The 17,688-nt window shown below is 41.1% G+C and overlaps 1 protein-coding gene across 3 annotated transcripts in view; it reads right to left on the bottom strand.

Moving 5' to 3' along the window:
- Positions 1 to 17,688, bottom strand: part of EPS8 (EGFR pathway substrate 8, signaling adaptor) — a 170,466-nt gene that overhangs the window by 17,749 nt on the left and 135,029 nt on the right. For 2 of the 3 annotated variants that reach the window (XM_089527689.1, XM_089527688.1), the window contains exons 14-17: positions 15,206 to 15,389; positions 9,438 to 9,571; positions 3,019 to 3,127; positions 652 to 789 (exon numbers count right to left, since the gene is read on the bottom strand). In XM_089527689.1, coding sequence (XP_089383815.1) covers positions 652 to 789; positions 3,019 to 3,127; positions 9,438 to 9,571; positions 15,206 to 15,389 — 565 coding nt within the window. The remainder of the gene's footprint in view (positions 1 to 651; positions 790 to 3,018; positions 3,128 to 9,437; positions 9,572 to 15,205; positions 15,390 to 17,688) is intronic. The other variant, XM_089527690.1, reaches the window with a different exon arrangement.

Here is a 17,688-nt window from a genome sequence, read left to right as displayed (position 1 = left end):
AAATAGTAACAGCTACACCATAAAAGAAACAATCTTCCTCCTTGGAAATTCTAGCTAGATATAGTTTAACAAGTTTAAGACAAATAACATTCAGCCATGCCTGTTTGGGGGAAAGGCTGAACAAGAGAGTTAAAAAAAGGTCTGTGGCATAGCCCTGCCAACCTAAGCATGACTAGCAACATGAAAATCTGCCAGTTTAATTCTCAGGAGTTTCTCAGATTCTTAATGGTAATCTTGATCCAACCCATTTCCATATTGAATGGTGACATCAGGCTGGGAGATTTTTTCCCCCATACAATTTCTTTTTCAATTTTCTCATGTACATTTCCCCGTGAAATGTTTGCATTTATGCACACATTTTCTTAATATACCTATTTTTTTTCATGCATTTTTTGCAGTGACTAGAGAATGTTTGCATACATTTTTCAAATGTACACATTTTTAGTCAGGCTCTGAACAAATAGCTTTGTACACATTTTTCTCCTCTTGATCTTGGAAATGCATACATTTCCGAGACAGGATGCATTCTATTTTATTGGAGTTCTTAGGAGGTGCAAAATTAGTATTTCCATACAGAAATGCAAATCTAAGGGATTTCATTCCAGTCCAACCCCTGACATGACCTTTCTTAAAAAAAAAATCTGGGGATACCTGTATAGTATGTGTATAAGGCAGTTCCGCAGAACCAGGTTCCTGAGTTCTGAGAGGCTCTAAGATGTTGTTTGGCACAAATCCCGTGACTCCGTTTGCATTTTGAACTTTCCACCATTGCTTCCTGTCATCGAGGATCTGGAAGAAAGGAAATGGTATCACAAGAAAACTGGTCATGTCAGTGGATAGTGGTCCGGACACTATATTCAGAAAACCTAGCAAACGGGGGACATTTTTGCCATATATTTTTGGGACCATCCAAGCCAATTTAGGCCCAGGAACGGCCTTTTCTAAAAGCAAGAAGCATAGCAGAACTGACTTCCTTGTTACTTAAAAATGCTCACTTCCCATGCCTCCTAGAGGTTGTTTGAGGGCAAAAATAATTTTTGAATTATTTTATTTTATTGCAAGGATTGCAGCCCTCAATTGTTTACAAGGGGGCTAATGCAGTCCCTTAACTTTCCCTAGTTGCCCAGCCCTTTTTTCCTGTCACTTGACAGCCTAAGGAATGCATTCTCCATGGTTCTTAGCTTAACAGTAATGCTGGTGTTTGAAAAAGTCCCTTTTTTAGACTACAACTACGAAACACATAGTCAGCATGACAGTTTTGGGAGGAAGAGTCCCCCCGCCACAAAAAAAGGGAGTTTTGTGAATATTCTGGATAAAGTATATAAGCATATCCTTTGCATGCTGAAAGCAACATTTCAAGATCTGATAATCCCAGTGAAGGGGGCTGGGTGATAGCTGATGGGAAGATCCTATGACAGGAAAGCTAGAGAGCTGCTTTAGGTCAAAACAGACACCATTGATCTAACTGACAAACCATATCAGGCAGCTACAGGCTGAGTCTCCCTTATATATAATTCTGAAATCCAAAATATCCCCAAAACCAAAACATTTTTCATGGGTGGGTAAAACAGTGACACCTTCATTTTGTGATAGTACACAATGTACACAAACTTTGTCTCATGCATAAAATTATTGAAAAGATTATATAAAATACATTCAGTCTATGTGTATAAGGTGTTATATTAAACATAAATGAATTTTTTGTTTAGACTAGGATCTCCTCTCCAAGGTATCTCATTATATAAAGATATACAAGTGAGCACTAAAGTTAGAATCATCCAATCCATTGTATTCCCCATCACCATGTATGGATGTGGAGCTGGATAGTGAAGAAAGTAGATAAAAAGAAAATAAACTCATTTGAGATGTGGTGCTGGAGAAGAGTGCTGAGAATACTGTGGGCAGCCAAAAAGACAAACAAATGAGTTATTGAACAGATCAAGCTTGAAAGCCAAGATGACTAAATTGAGGTTGTTGTACTTTGGCCACATCATGAGAAGGCATACTCATTAGAAAAAAATAATGCTTGGGAAGGCAGAAGGCAATAAAAAGAGAGGAAGACCACATGCCAGATAGACAAACTCAATCAGAGAGGTCAGAGAGGCATGGATTTACATGAAATAAACACAGCAGTAGAGGATAGGCAGTCTTGGAGATGTCTCATCCACAGGGTTGCCATGAGCTGAGGTTGACTCAAAGGCAGATAACAACAATAACAAATGCAAATACAAGTATTTCAAAATCCAAAATCTGAAACACCTCCGGTTCCAAGCATTTCAGATAAGCAAGACTCAATCTGCACTTGTGTTCTGATTTACTCATTTCTCCAATAATAATAATAATAATAATAATAATAATAATAATAATTTGTTTTATTTATATACCGCTATTCCAAAGATCATAGCAGTGAACAGCAAGTAAGCTAATTTGCCCCCAACAGTCTGGGTACTCATTTTAGCGACCTCGGAAGGATGCAAGCCTGAGTCGAGCTTGGGCCCTTTTGCTGGTCTTGAACTTGTAACCTTGTGGTTTTGAGTGAATGGCTGCAGTACAGGCATTTAACCACTGCGCCACCAGGGCATAATAATAATAATAATAATAATAATAATAATAATAATAATAATTTATTTGTATCTCGCCCCTCTGAGAACAATCGGGGCAGCTAACAAGTTAAAAATACAAAACATATCAAATCCCTAGTACCCTCCCCACCTTAAAAAGGTATTAAATCTAATAGAGAATTAAAATCACACAAGTTAAAACTGACCTAAAGGTCACACAACATAACAATAATCAATATAACAATAATCAATGGGAGCGGCGGTATCTATTTATTCATAGGAGTTTCCTGAGGCCGGGTTCCCTGAGGTTCCCCAAGACTGTGCAATCTAACTAACCCTGTTCAGCAAAGAATTTTCTAACACAAGATAAGCTGTTTTGGGGGGATGATTCAACAAGGGGGCCACGCATGGCAGAAAACTATTTGCGTGTTTGTATCAAAACAAGTATGTTAATTACCTCTAAAATGTCATCCTTCATGACAGAGAGTTCACTCTGGTTTCTTCCCACAAAGTCATACTTGGTTTTGGCATATTTCTTGGATGGGGTTTTATGTGCTTCATAATTTCTACAAAACAAAAAAGCCAAACATTACTCTGGCTACAATTTGCCGCAAGAAGAGCTGAGGAGAGCGAAGAAACAAGCCTTGTCAGCCAGCAAATATAATTAGGGATGGTGATTTGCCCAAAATTTACTATCATGCAAGGGAGGCAGTCATCCATCACAAAAGCAAAAAAGCTGGGAAGAGGCAACCACACTGTTAACCACTGAATCAATTGTAAATATTCAGTTGGTATAGATGGATCTGTGCCTGCAGACATACCCACATGCTCTCTGCAGCACAAAATGAAAGATTTTAAACAAGACAGGCAAATCCCATTGAATGTGTGTGCCTCTGCTCACCTCCTTGCCACCAAATGAACATGATTTTCTCTGCTTTATATTTCAGAAAATCATGAGAAATTGTATTGCACTTAATAGCATCATGCTATCACACAAATAAGCATAAACGAGAACCATGTAAAAATTTGCACAAAGGTTACCAAGGCAATGTTTAGCCTTAAAGTTAAATGGCACTCCCCAGAGGACTGATAAAGCTTTAATTTTAGAACTTTGGGATATTTCTACCTGAATATCCCATTTGTAAGGTTCAGTGAAAGAGGGGGCTATAATTGTAAAAAAAAAATCAGTCATAAAATATATATATGAAGTTCAGATAAAGTGAAATGCATTACAACATCTCACAAAGTTAAGCACCCAAAACAGAAAGCAGTTTTATACAGAGTTGGACTCTTGTTTCAGTTCAGAGCTTGGAAATGGTACCATTACAGACTACAGCTCTCAGAATCCCCCTCCCTATGCTGGCTGGAAAGGCTAAGAGTTATAATCCCAAACAGAAGCATTTCCAAGATCTGTTCAATCTGTTGTGATCTCTAAGGGTGCATCTGCACAGCAGAAACAATACATTTTGACACTACTTTAATGCTGCAGCTCCATCCTAGGAAATCATGGAATTTTTAGTTTTACAAGGCATTTAGCCTTCTCTGCCAATGTGTGCTGGTGCCTTACCAAATAAAAATCCCAGGATTCTGTAGGATGGAGCCATGGCAGTTAAAGTGGTGTTAAGCTCTATAATTTCTACAGTATAGATGCACCTCTGCCTTCAGACAAGAGTCTTTCCCAGTCCTATCTGATGAAACCTGAGATTACTTGGGGAGTTTTGTATGCAAAGCTTTGCGACTGAGTTCTGCTCCATCACCCAGGCCACTAAAAGTAAGCCAAGTAAAAGGAACAGTTTTTTTCCCCATTATAGACATCTGTCTTCATAAGCCAAAGGAGCCAAGAGGTTACCTATCAAAAACTTCAGATTTTTTATTATTATTTACAATAGAGGCAACATATTTTTATTTTAAATTATAGTCCTTAATCAGAGTTTGGTCAAGTTCCTTTCTGAACTACAACTTGCAGAAACTCCCAGCCATCATGGAGCTGTCTGGGGATTCTGGATGTTGTCATCATCCAAAAAATAACTTGGCTGAGCTCTGAGGGGTTTATATTTAAATTCGCATTACTGGCTCTCAATATGCTTTCTGTCCCAGTGTCAGGTCAAATGAAGCATTCATACAATGACAGACAATACTCATATGAGTCCATAACAAGACAAACCAAACAGACAACAATAATGCAATGGCTGTGAAATACTGCATGTCACACAAAAAGAAATGCATATTTTTTTTTGAGGGGCATCCATGTATCATCAACAGCTGATCCTGAACACACCTTTTGCGTGGTTCAGCAGACACCTAGCTCTTGGTTGGCTGTGGAGAACTGTCACAACTAACTTGAAGAGAGGAGCAGAAAGAAACCAAAGAATTCCCACAGACTGACCCTCAGTTATCCAAAAGTTTAGTAGTCTGACTCCAGTGCAGTGGTCAATATAACTCTGCATGAACATGAGCCAATATAAGTAGCCATTTTATTGTCCCCAACCTTTGGGGCAGTATGCTTCTTCTGCACTCCATCATATTGATCCCAACCCATTTGGATAAATGAGGTCCACAATGTTGAGGCTGAAATTTAGATGCTTGAATAGAAGGCACACGAAAGTAAAAGGTACACTTTGACAAGACAAGAAGAGCACGCAGTGTGAATATCACAGTATAAGAACTCTACTCCCAGAAGTTTTCATTAAATCACCTGCTTTTCATGTTAAGCTTGTGTATCATGTGAGAATGGGATATCTAATAACCACCCAGCAAGATTTACAGTGTGTTGGTGTTTGTTTGAATTCAGAGACATAGCTGTGTTTGTCTTTTGCAGTATGCAAAAGGATCTTGTAACATCTTTGAGGCTGTGAGAAAAATAAATTGTAGCATAATCTTCCTGAGATGCATGGAGTTTGTATGTTTGTTTCACCAAGTGAAAGGCTATTCATGAATTAGGCCATGCAGGGAGGTCAAGGTGATCAAAGTCTGAAAGCATATGTTGCAGCTCATGGGGAAAAGTTTTTTATGATGTCCTTTGTTGTCTATATTTTGGGATTTTTTTCTTAATCATGATATGCTTAAATTACTTTTAATGCTACTGGTAAATGCTAATGCTAAGTATCAGTGTGGTGTAGTGGTTTGACCATTGCACTATGACTCTGGAGACCAGGTTTCAATTCCCAGCTCAGCCATGAAACCCATTGGGCGATGATGGACAAGTCACATGTTCTCAGGGGAAAGCAATCGCAAACCTCCTTTGAACAAATCATGCCAAGAAACCTCCATGATAGGTTTGCTTTACCATCTCCATAAGCCAGAAATGACTTGAACGCACACAACACACACACACACACACACACACACAAGTTATATCCTAAGGAGCCAACATGGTGCAGTGGCTTAAGTGTTGGACTATGCCTCTGCAGACCAAGGCTCAAATTCCAGCTCAGCCATGTAAACCCACTGGGTGAACTTGGGCAGTCACACTCTCTCAACCTCAGAGAATGGCAATGGCAAACTACCTCTGAAGAAGCTTGTCAAGAAAACCATGTGATAGGTTTGCCTCAGGGTCACTATAAGTCAGAAACGACTTGAAGGCACACAACAACAAGTTGTATTTTAATTCTGTATGATGTGACCTTTTAACTGTGGCCTGGAACAGATGGGCCTTTCGTGACGCCCTCATCATGTGCTAGGGTTGCCTCGGGGTGGCGCACCCACACGCCCCTCAACCCTAGCACATGACGAGGGCATAACAATGGCAGCACCCTGTATACATGGGTGCTGCCATTGTTATGTAAGTGCTGTGCAGCACTTACATAATGAGTGCGCCAATGGCTTGTTACGCTGCCGCCATGGCATACAAAGAACCTGCTTTTCACGGGTTCTTTTTTCGCTGGTGGGAAGCTGCACAGTTTGGCAGCTGCAGCTTCCCTCTGGTAGAAAAACAGGTGCTGGCAAGCCACCCTTTTTGAGTGGTCTGTACCGTGCCTGTATCTCAGGCCCAGACTATGTGAAGGACTATGGCCTGTTACAGACTGCCAAAATAAAGCTGCTTCGGGTCTCTTTGGAGGTATGCTATTTAAATGATGCATGCATCCTAAGAATCCGGAAGCTGCACCGGAAGCTGCACTCCGGTGCTTAGGAACTGAGTGTGGCTTTGGTGCGACCTCCGGACTCTTAGGATGCATGCATCATTTAAATAGCATACCTCCAAAGAGACGCGAAGCAGCTTTATTTTGGCAGTCTGTAACAGGCCTATATCTTGCAATATGAGCCTGCCTGAGGTCTTAGATCTGTGGGGGAGTCTCTTCCATCTCTCTTCCAACACCTTTACAGACATAGTTGATGGGAAGGCAGGAGACGGGCTTCCCTGTGGCTGCACCCACACTTTGGAATCCCTCTCTAGAGAACAGGATGGCTTCCTTCTTGTCTTTTTGGTGGTAAGTTAAAACATTTCTTTCTCATCAGACCTTTGGGAACTGATTTTTTAACAAGAGAAGGGCTTTTTTATGGTGCTCTACTTGTATGATTCCAAATGGTTATAATTCTGTTCTCATTTATTACTGTTTTAATCTCAATTTTGTATGCTTTAACTACATGGGTTTTTACTATAATTTTCTCTCTTATGACTTGCCTTGCATATCAATCTGGGAGAAAGGCAGGTTATAAATAAAGTGATGGATGGATCTTCTCTAACTTTTGTAAGCCACTTTTAATCCTGCAACTGAGGAAAAGGTGAGCTAAGGAGAAATGAGAATAAATTATATGGAAATAACAACCTTATTGGATCTAGGCAAATCTGGGCGGTGCTTGGAAGGAGGTCTGCCTAGGCTCAGAGATTGGAAAATGTACGTTTTTGGACTATCACTTCCAGAATGGGGTTCAAAAAATTACTTTTCCAAACTTTGCCTTCAATACCTAGGAAAACCTAGCAACTAAGTGTGAGCTAGGCAATAAAAGGAGTGATGCACTGAAGCGTGCTTACATACACTTCATAAAATTTACCCCTTTTGTGGACTATAACTCCCAGAATTCTCATTAGTATGGGTAGTGGCCACAGTGGCTCGGATGTTCTGGGAGCTGTAGTCCAAAAAGTAACAATTTCATGCTCTTGGCTGGGGAACCCAGTGCATACCTATCACTTGCCAGGCTTTCTCCTTCAGTTTTGTGTTACAGCACTGTTCTGCACACTAGCAGCTGGCAAGGAGGAGATGTAAGCAGAGAAAAGGAAAGAAAGATTGAGGAACAGGAAAAGTGGAGGTAATGGGAAGAGGGTGCTTCATGAACAGATTTGGTTTGGTGGCTCCAAAGTAAAATATGGCCATCTCACTATATGTCAAGTCATAAACCAAAGCATGCAACAGTAAGCACTCTTGTGTACCTGCTTTTTTATGTTTCCTGAAATCTGAAAAGCTACCTAATATGGCTCTTCTCCAAGGACTCAAGGATGAGATAGACTTGTGGCTATGTTAAATCAGTTTATTTGAGGAATGAAGAATTATTTGATTTAGGCATTTGTAAGAAATTTTAAAGTCACCTGGCCATACAGTATGAGTCATTGTGAAGAGGCACCTGTCTGGATCTCATGTGGTGTAGGAAAAGGGAAACTGAGGCCTTTTACAGACTGCCAAAATAAAGCTGCTTCGGGTCTCTTTGGAGGTATGCTGTTTAAATGATGCATGCATCCTAAGAGTCCGGAAGCTGCACCAAAGCTGCACTCCAATGCTTAGGAATTGAGTGTGGCTTTGGTGCGACCTCCGGACTCTTAGGACCCATGCATCATTTAAATAACATACCTCCAAAGAGACCCGAAGCAGCTTTATTTTGGCAGTCTGTAAGAGGCCTGAGGCTGCATCTATACTGTAGGACTAATGCAGTTTGACATGGCTTTAACTGCCATGGCGCAATGCTATGGAATTCTGGTGTTTGTAGTTTTGTGATGAGATATTTAGCCTTCTCTGTCAGAGACCTCTGGTGCCACAACAAACTACAAATTCCAGGATTCCATACAATGGAGCCATGCCAGTTAAAGCAGTGTCAAACTGCATTAATTCTGCAGTGGGACAGCAGCCTAAGTGATTTATAGCTCTGATTCTAAGGCTTGATGAACCAAAATAAATGGGTTGAAGATGGGGCAGCTACAGCACAGCACAGGCATATTAGTGGCAGTGCAAACAACCAGGGATCCATGTACCTGTCAATCTTCAAAATCTGCACAGTCACAGTAATACAGAAGAGAAAGAAACCAAAAGGGTTCATATTTCCTTCTGCAAGAGTGATGCACATTAACATCTAGAAAATTTATAGGGTATGAACTCCTCATCACTAAGGGCTTGGAAAAAGTGACTTTGGGGGATTTTTGCTCCTCAGGCCAATATTTCCAGTGGCCATGCTTATGAAGATTCTGGGGAATCTAATTAAAAACAACACTTATAATTTCTGTTCTTACTTTGCCTCAGTAGAGTGGAAGCAGCTCCTTGTAACAAGATCTCATGGAGTTGAAGCAAGAATTTCTCTTCTGTATCAATTCTGGTGCAAGTGACGGCAAAGGCCCCATAGAAAATGCATGCCCTACTGTTGATTCTCACCCTAATCAAGGGAACTCATTGTTCAAAAGTGACCTAAAGTTCCAGTCTCCAATTCAAGCTCACAATTCAATTTTCCATCTCTTCTGGGAAGCATACATTGATAGCAGTGTGTATAAACAGAACTTATCAGAGTCACTTAAAAAGAAAGAATTTAGTATTAGCTCTAACAGAGAGAGGATTAACTGCTTCTAGAATCAATAAGGAAAAGTAACAATATGCAGAAATAAGCACCTCCACCCTAAAAGCAGCCGGTTGGGACAGTTCTCCACAGCTGTACATACAACGTTTACTGAAATGTTACCTATCTACATGTCGGCTAACAGTTTGCTTAAAAGCAGCTACAGCCGCCCCCTGGTCCGGCAGAGGCCCTCTTTTGTAAGCGGTGTTACTGAATGCATACCCTTCAGATGGAGGATAATCTGAGACACTGGAATGCTGAAAGACAGAAAACAAGGAGGACACGAAGTCAGCAACAGCATTCTCATTACACATAAATAAAAGGGGTTTTGTGCATCAATAGCAGCAGTGCTTTAACCCAAAAAGTTTGGTTCATACAACCGTTTTGCAACACAGAGGATCATGAAAATCTTGTATTGCAAAAGCTGTCTTGTGGATACTCTTGTCACATCCCAGCTTGCAATACAGATTGAGCATCCCTTATCCAGATGGCTTAAATACTGTAAAGGCACCAGATTCCATCTGATATTGGAAGGTAAGCAGGATTGACCCTGGTTAGTACTTGGATGGGAGACCACCAATGAATGCCAGTTGTAGGTTATATTTCAGAGCAAGGCACTGGCAAAACCAGTTCTGAATATTCCTTGACTAAGAAAACCCTATGAAATTCATGGGGTCACCGTGAGTTGACAGTTTACTTGAAGGCACATGCACACACACATCCCTTATCCAGAATTACAAAACCCGAAGTACTCCAAAATTCACAACATTTTGAGCTACAACACAAGTAGCATAGTATGTACCTGTACTACAGGGAGAGATGGGGCTGGAGAGAGACATGGCTGAAGAGAGTTGCGAGGACCTGTGAAATGTTGGGAAGACATACCCCTGCCATTTCACAGATTCCCAGTCTCTCTCCAGCCTCATTGTGTCTTATTATGTATATGCAAATGCAAGTATTCCAAACTCTGAAGAAAAAAATCCAAAAATACAGAGTATTTCTGGTCCAAGCATTTCAGATAAGTGATACTCTACCTGTATTTTCTTTGAAAATATTACATTTTAGCAATGTGATTACCTCTATAATTATTCTAGGTGAAAATGTTGCTATGGGTGCATAAGTAAGTTTTAAATTTATGTATCTTATGTATGATGCCTACAGTATTTTTAGAAAAAGATTTCCAAGAAATAGAAATATTACTATTACTACTACTATCACCACTACTATTATTTTCTTATTGTCAGATATTGGCAATTAACAATCATTACTCAGCCTAGCAAGTTTGCAAGATTGCCACAATACTTTAAACAGCTCCTGGGTATAATGCTATGAGGAGAGGGTAATTGATCCTGTCATCTTGTATTGTAGGGAAGCCATTTTTCATGTGAATATACTGCCTGTAATTATATCCTGATCCATGTTAGCACAGAGCTTCTACTTCCATTATCTTTTCCTTTTGACAAACATGTGGCCATTGCCCATACAACAAAGGAAGCTAGGCAGAGAACTGGATGCTCTGCAAGTTTATTTTGCAGGGATAGCACTCATGAAAGTGCATACAGGGCAGTGGCATTCCTGCACTGGGTGTCACTCGCTGCGGTCTGCGCCTCCCAGCAGTGATGCCATTGATACAGAGGACAATCTCTTGTACAAGCAGTAAGCACTAAAGCTTAAAGATGCACTAAAATATTCCAAGGAGAATTCCCAGTTACTGAACAGAGAAAGTAATACCTGACCTAGCACAACCATGTCACCAGGTAGCATTTCCTGGCAGTGACACACAGAAATAATAATAATAAAAAACCAGCTAGCACATTCATATAAATTTGCAACCAGGAATTGATACCTGTTGTGCTGTGGCAGATGTCACTTCTACCAAGTGGCTAGATCTATGGTGACATTCTTTATGGAAGGTTTCAGAGTGTCAACAGATGTGAAGGGGTCTCAGACTAAGTTCAACCCCTGCTCCATTTTGTCCAATATTTTTGCCACTATCAATGGCTCTCTAGGGCAGATGTGAGCAACATGTGTCCCCCAAGGTTGTTTTATAGGTCCATGCTGCTTCCATTTGCTGTCACAGACACCAAAACAATGCCACTGAAATTGATGGAATTAATGAAGCCCCCAGTGTAACTGTACCAGAGAGAACTGGTTGCACTGCTCACCAAAATCAGTGTTTGGGCACTTCCTTCTAGAATGGGGCAAACACTGGAAGAAGATGATGCTCTGCCTTGTAGATTGGAAAGGTTCTATAGTCCAGGTGGGCTGTGGACCACAGAGATATGCTGCAGGAAATTTGGCAATAGTTGTCAAATTTCAGAAATGGTAGCAGGAGCCTTGGCAATGGAGAGGGCCTCATGAGTTCTGGGGATGCAGAGTCCAATGAAGGACCCAGACTTTGAGCAATTACCCACCCATGCTCCAGGGCCTCAGCCAGCCATGCTGGATGCTCCTTCTAACTGGCGATGCTTGGGTCTGAGCATGGTGATTCTCAGCATAAAAAGTATGCCCCATTAACCCTGAGAATATAGCCCTCTCCCTCAGAACTGGGATGCAGCTTTCACTGACTACAATATTTGATCTCATGTGCTACAAAATGTACTTGAGATCATACTAACTGCTGCAGCCAAGATACATGAAATACCTATCAGCTGGCACATATACCTATGGATGCGAACACATTCACTGGTGCAATTCTAGTGACTGTAAAAGCACAAAAATCCCCATTAATAATTGCAATGGAAACAAACAACTCATCTTATATTTCATTTCAGTAATTACACTCAAGCAGGAAACCTATTCAAGTGACAGTGGATGTCACCGTAGCTTAAACTCAGAATAATTTTCAGGAATCAGAATTTCTGATGTACTTCTCTAGATGTCAGTTCAAAGCCTCTTTCTCTGGGTTAGGCATTGTAACCATGGCAGCAGCAAGTATGATATTAATGTACACTGGGGTGCATTTTTCAGTATTAAAAAGGATGCCCTGCAGGAAGGAGGTGATCTTATGGCAGGGTGAGGCTGTGATGCCTTGATGTTTTCATGATGTTGGATCCCTGTGCACACAAGACTCATGTTAAATCATTTTTTTAAAAAATGCAAGTTCTGTTCTGAAATTTTTATCCATTTTCAGAAAGAGTAACAGGTTAAAATCTGTCCACACAACTCTTTCACAATCACTAAAGTGTGATCATGTACATTTTCCAAATACATTCATTTTTAATCATGCACATTTATTTGAATGTGTCTATATATGTGCCTTGAACCTGCCTGACCCCATCAATTTTATGAGGTTTCCTTAGGCAAGGAATACTCAGAGGTTCTGCCAGTATCTTATTCTGAAATATAAGTTATAGCACTTGGTATTCCTTGGTCGTCTCTCATCCAAGTACTTACCAGGGCTGATCCTGCTCAGCTTCCAAGATCAGGCAGGATTTGATATCCCTTCAAGTATTTAAGCCATATTTATTTGAATAGAATTGGCAGGAGGGGGAGGAATGTAATGACTTTGGTTTGCTCCTGAAGACATGAAACCAAAATATAAGTACACACTTTCATTAACAATCTCATAGACCATGGACTAGATGAATTAGTGAACCATCTTCATCAATGCAAATTTCTTTTTCATCCCTAATTTACAGCAGGAATAGAAAATGTTTGTCCCTCCATATTGTCTTGGGCTACAACTCCCATAATCTGCCACTGTTGGCTATGATGATGGCAATTTCAGTCCAACAGTATCAGGCAGGCCACACATTTTCCACCCCTGCTTTAGATGGACAGCATGAACAGTCAATGATGTCCCATTGTAAATTTCCAGTTAAAGGTGCAATAAAACTTGGACAAACTTTTGCTTGACTTTTCACCTTCTCTAAGACCCCACCCCTGCCTTAACAGACCAACAGGGCCAACGTCTTCTGTTTATAGACTGTTGTTAAATGGGCTATGTATTCTATGGCTATGTATTCTATTGTCTAATGCCACATAACCTCTTGGCCCCCAGCTCTTACCATTATATGCCATCTGCCATCAGAAAGTTTTTGAACCAGGCTTAAAATGATTTGCTACACTTATGATTGTGAAAGAAATTAAGAAACGACACCCATAAGAAGGAAGGAATGGACAAAGGGTAATAGCAAGGTGTGCTTGAGGCAGCAAGGCAGGTGAGACAGTGCAGCACCCAGGAGAGCTCTATGGGAACACCTTACTCCCATAAAGTCTGCAGCTCAGTTGAGGCCTGGATCAGTACTAGAGCTCCCGGGCTCCATCCACAAAGTGGAAGCCTTCAAGTGAGAGAGGTCCAGCACCTCTTCTTATTTCCAGGAACTCATGCCTAGCATACTGCTTGGTACACCAGCTCCAACAGTCTTGGATCTCTCAGAGGAAGGTGTGCTGTCCTGGTGCAGGAGCTTGGCTCAGGGATTGGCCATGCTGATCTGAGCTCATGGATTTGGTGCACAGACATCTCAGGCTCTTAAAACTCAGGAAGTCTCTGCACAGCTGGTGGTGCTTGGGCTGGTGTCTCCTCTTCAGCCTTTGAGTCTAAGTTGGGGTGGGCAGCTATGGAGAGGAAGAGACCAAATTTCACCTCTCTGGAAGGCCACACCAGTATGCTCAACCAGAAGGGTCACTTCTCATTTCAATTTCTGCAAATTTCAGCCATCTTTCCCATTTGAAGAGATGAGGTGTGTGTGTGTGTGTTTTTTTTTTTTTGGGGGGGGGGGAATTGGGGATAGAGGGGAAACCATTGCATTTTGCAGTAGGTTTGAGGTCTTTGGGGGTTCTTGGAAGAAAAATCACTCCCACTCAAATTGGGAAGGGGAATCTAGGGTACTGGGGGCTTCAAGAGGGCTGGACCTTGGGGTCTCAAGGGTCTCCACCCTTGTTCTAAGCCATTCTCCAACTCCACGGTCAAGAATCTGAGATGGGCAGAACTACATAAATCAACTATGGAACACCATCATTTTACCATGGTAGAGAAAGGGCACTTGTTTTTAAGAAAAAGAAATCAAATATTTCCCCTAATTTTAAAAAGAATATGTCATTCTTTAAATTAGAGGCAGGGGAAAATCTGGCTCTCCAGATGTTTTGGACTAAGAGTTCTGTGGCCCCTTATCAGTGGTTATACTGGCTGTGGCTTCTGGGACTTGATATCGAAAACATTGAAAAGGTCAAAGGTACTTCTTGGGCTTTCCCCCCATTTAAAGATTTTTTTTAAAAAAAAATCATGGATGCTTAGTTGCTTTCATCCTGACAAAAATACCAAAAATGCTACTTCTAAATGCCTCTTTTATGGTTCATGTACTAAATGTACAGGTACTTAGTTTAGAATGCAAAAGCTGTGGATGTGTGTTCATATGCATGCATTTAGTTCCTTCCCAAGGGGTGAAGGAGTAGCCAAAGCCAAGCCAATAGTCTATTCTTGCCAGCTAGATTCAGCTTGGGTTCATTTACTAACTCTTCCCAGAATACTTTCCTTGTTCTGATGAAGAAAATAATTTCCACTTTATTCCCCTTCCTCAAAGCTTTGGCCATGCAGTTTTGTCTGCTACATTTGAAATGAGTGCAGTAGTCCATGTTTGTGCCAGGTCATATGTAAGACTGTGAATGAGGGCAACAAGAACCATTGTTCTCTTCTTTATTATCACAGTCATAAACCATTCTACAAGTGCTTTATGGTTCATGTCCTAAGCACATTCTACAAAACATTTTGTGAGTGCAAGCCATCTCACCTGAGCTCTTAAAATAAGAGCTCACAAAATGTACTGTTCTGATCCAAGAACACCATTTCCCCCTCCAGCCTGGAGGTCTGCATGATTTGTGGAATTATAATTCCCAAAGGTAATGTTGCCAAGCTCTATTTTAAAAAAACATAGCTGCCCATCTCCTACCTCAGTTGATAACCGTTTCATCTCTTGCTTCCGCTGCTGCTCAGCCACATTGGCCACAGATTCTGCTAGTTGGTTGAGCTCCTGTTCCTTTGGGACTCCCATGAAACTCAGCAAAGGAGGCTCCCAGCCATTTCTGAACCGTGGCACGTAGGGCGGAATGAACTGTTCTTTGGGCCACTCTGCTCTGCATTCAAGAGGAAGCCAGAAACACATTTTATAAGCCTAAGCACACCAATGGTTCCACCACTCTCCTTGTTGCATAGAGCGAGGAAGAATGGAACCCTCTGCCCTCTGAAACACAGTGGTGTGGAAAGACCTTTTTCTGATCGACAACTCCTAGAAGCTAAGGGCATTGTAACTGTTTCAACTTTTGCAAGTCGCTTGAGTCCCTGGACTGTGGAAAAGACACATTGTGGTGCAGTGTAGTGGTTTGTGTGGTGGGCTGTGACTCCAGGAAAACAGAGTGTGAATCCCTGTTCAACTGTGGAAACCTAATGGGTGACCTTGGGCAATTCCTATCCTCTCAGCCTTAGAGGAAGGCAAAATTCCTGTGACTTCATCTTGTCAAAAAAACCTTAGAAGAGGGTCACCATTACACAAAGGCTGCATGCGCACTGCAGAAATAATCTGGTTTGACACCACTTTAACTGACATGGCTCCATGTTATGGAATGCTGGGAGTGGTAGTTTGTTATGCATCAAACAGAGCTCTGGTGCCACAACAAACAGAGCTCTAGTGCCACAAGAAACTACCATTCCCAGAATTCCACAGCATGGAGCCATGGCAGTTAAAGTGGTGTCAAGCTGGATTATTTCTGCAGTGCAGATGCAACCAAAGAGACTAAATGAAATGAAATGAAATAGTCTCCCAGAAGGAGGGGGCAAGTGAGAAGACAGGTTGTAGAGGTAGCAAGAAAAGAATCCATCTGTCATTTTTCTTGGTTATCAGTGCTGGCCCACAAAAGGGAGACCTCACTGGGGAGATCTTGCCAGAGGTCCACAGAACCCGAATCCAGACTTCACTTTCACTCATACAGCTTGTAGGGGATTTGTTTAGTAATGCCGGGTCTTGCAAAGTTCTTTTGTCCAGTGACTTTTAAATGTGCTAGGAAGGGACAGCATACACCATTGGATGCCTTGAAACAACAACAACAACAGTAAAAAGGAACACAGATACAATGGAAAACAAATAAAGTAGGAATGGCCAAATTCTTGAGGTTTGGTGGAGCACACATTTGACCTTCTCATACCATCCAGAGGCCATAACACAGTCAAAACTCTGTCCTGAATTGTTGTTGAAATTCAGCACCATGGTAAGGATCCCAGAATAGCTACAGTTGCTGTCAAAATGGGGGCTGCAGAGGCTCTCTGTGGTGTGTGAGAGTGCCAGAATATCTTCCGCACCACAGAGTTATGTCATTCTTCAGGGCACAGCATCTTCTTCTGTTTTCTGAAGGAAAGGCCAAAAATACATAGGCTTTTGGCCTTGTGGTTTTGTCAGCAATGACTATGCTACTTTCTGCCATTTTGGTCTCAGCCATTGAAAAGTGGTGCAGAGCTAGGACTACAAAAAATAGGCAGGAGTTCTTTACAAAGTTCATAGGCATGTGTTGACCACACCTGAAATACAGGATGGATTGAAAATTTATGTCAATAATATCCCCAAGCCTTTGGAGAAAAGGTAGGCTGAATGAAGACACACTTTAATTCTTTTTAAAATATAACCAAATACACAAGAAATGATGCATCCAGATTTTTCCCCACTTATATTTCCCATGAAACAGAGATATCAACAATTCCCAATGAAACACATAATTCTGGAATCAGTGCAAATATTCCAGTGAGATCAACCTGCTATCCTGATACTGCTACATTTCTTCCCATGATCTGAATGCACATAAAAAGCACTGGCCTGTGGTTTGACTTACTGCCTCTTCAAAAAGATGTGACTCCCTGAAAGAGACTTTATAGTTTCGTGTGTGTGTATATATATGTGTGTGCATGTGTTTGCCATATCTTATTTATGGGGCTTGTCAGAAATGAATCAAAGTGACCAATACCATAAAACCAGTCTTGGGAGTACTCAGAATTAATTGAACAGTGGGTTACTTATATCAATGCACTGGAGAGTGGGGAGGAAGGATTCTATGTTGTAAATAATTGTCACCCTTGAAGCAAGTGGCATAGCTCTGAACAAAGACAGAGAACAAAAGCAGAGGAAATAGTACTCCAGCATTTCAATTTTAGTACTTGATTGAAATTCCTGATTTCACCCTTCTGAAAGATATGGCTTCAGATGAATCAACATTTCCATGCTCCAAAGGAAAGAAATTGACTGAACTATGTAAGACATCAAGCCCACTGCTAAAATATATCTACATATCACTGTAATGTGTTTCAGTGTTTTTTAAAACATATATATTTTTTTGAAATTCTTTTCAATTTCTGGGAACCCTCAAAAGTCAAAGTTTCAGAATATGTTGA

This window comes from Sceloporus occidentalis, unplaced genomic scaffold (genome assembly GCF_023333645.1).
Source record: "Sceloporus occidentalis isolate IW3139 unplaced genomic scaffold, rSceOcc1.0.p SCAF_5, whole genome shotgun sequence".
Classification (NCBI taxonomy): Eukaryota; Metazoa; Chordata; class Lepidosauria; order Squamata; family Phrynosomatidae; genus Sceloporus; species Sceloporus occidentalis.
This window is presented reverse-complemented; position numbering and strand designations above follow the sequence as displayed.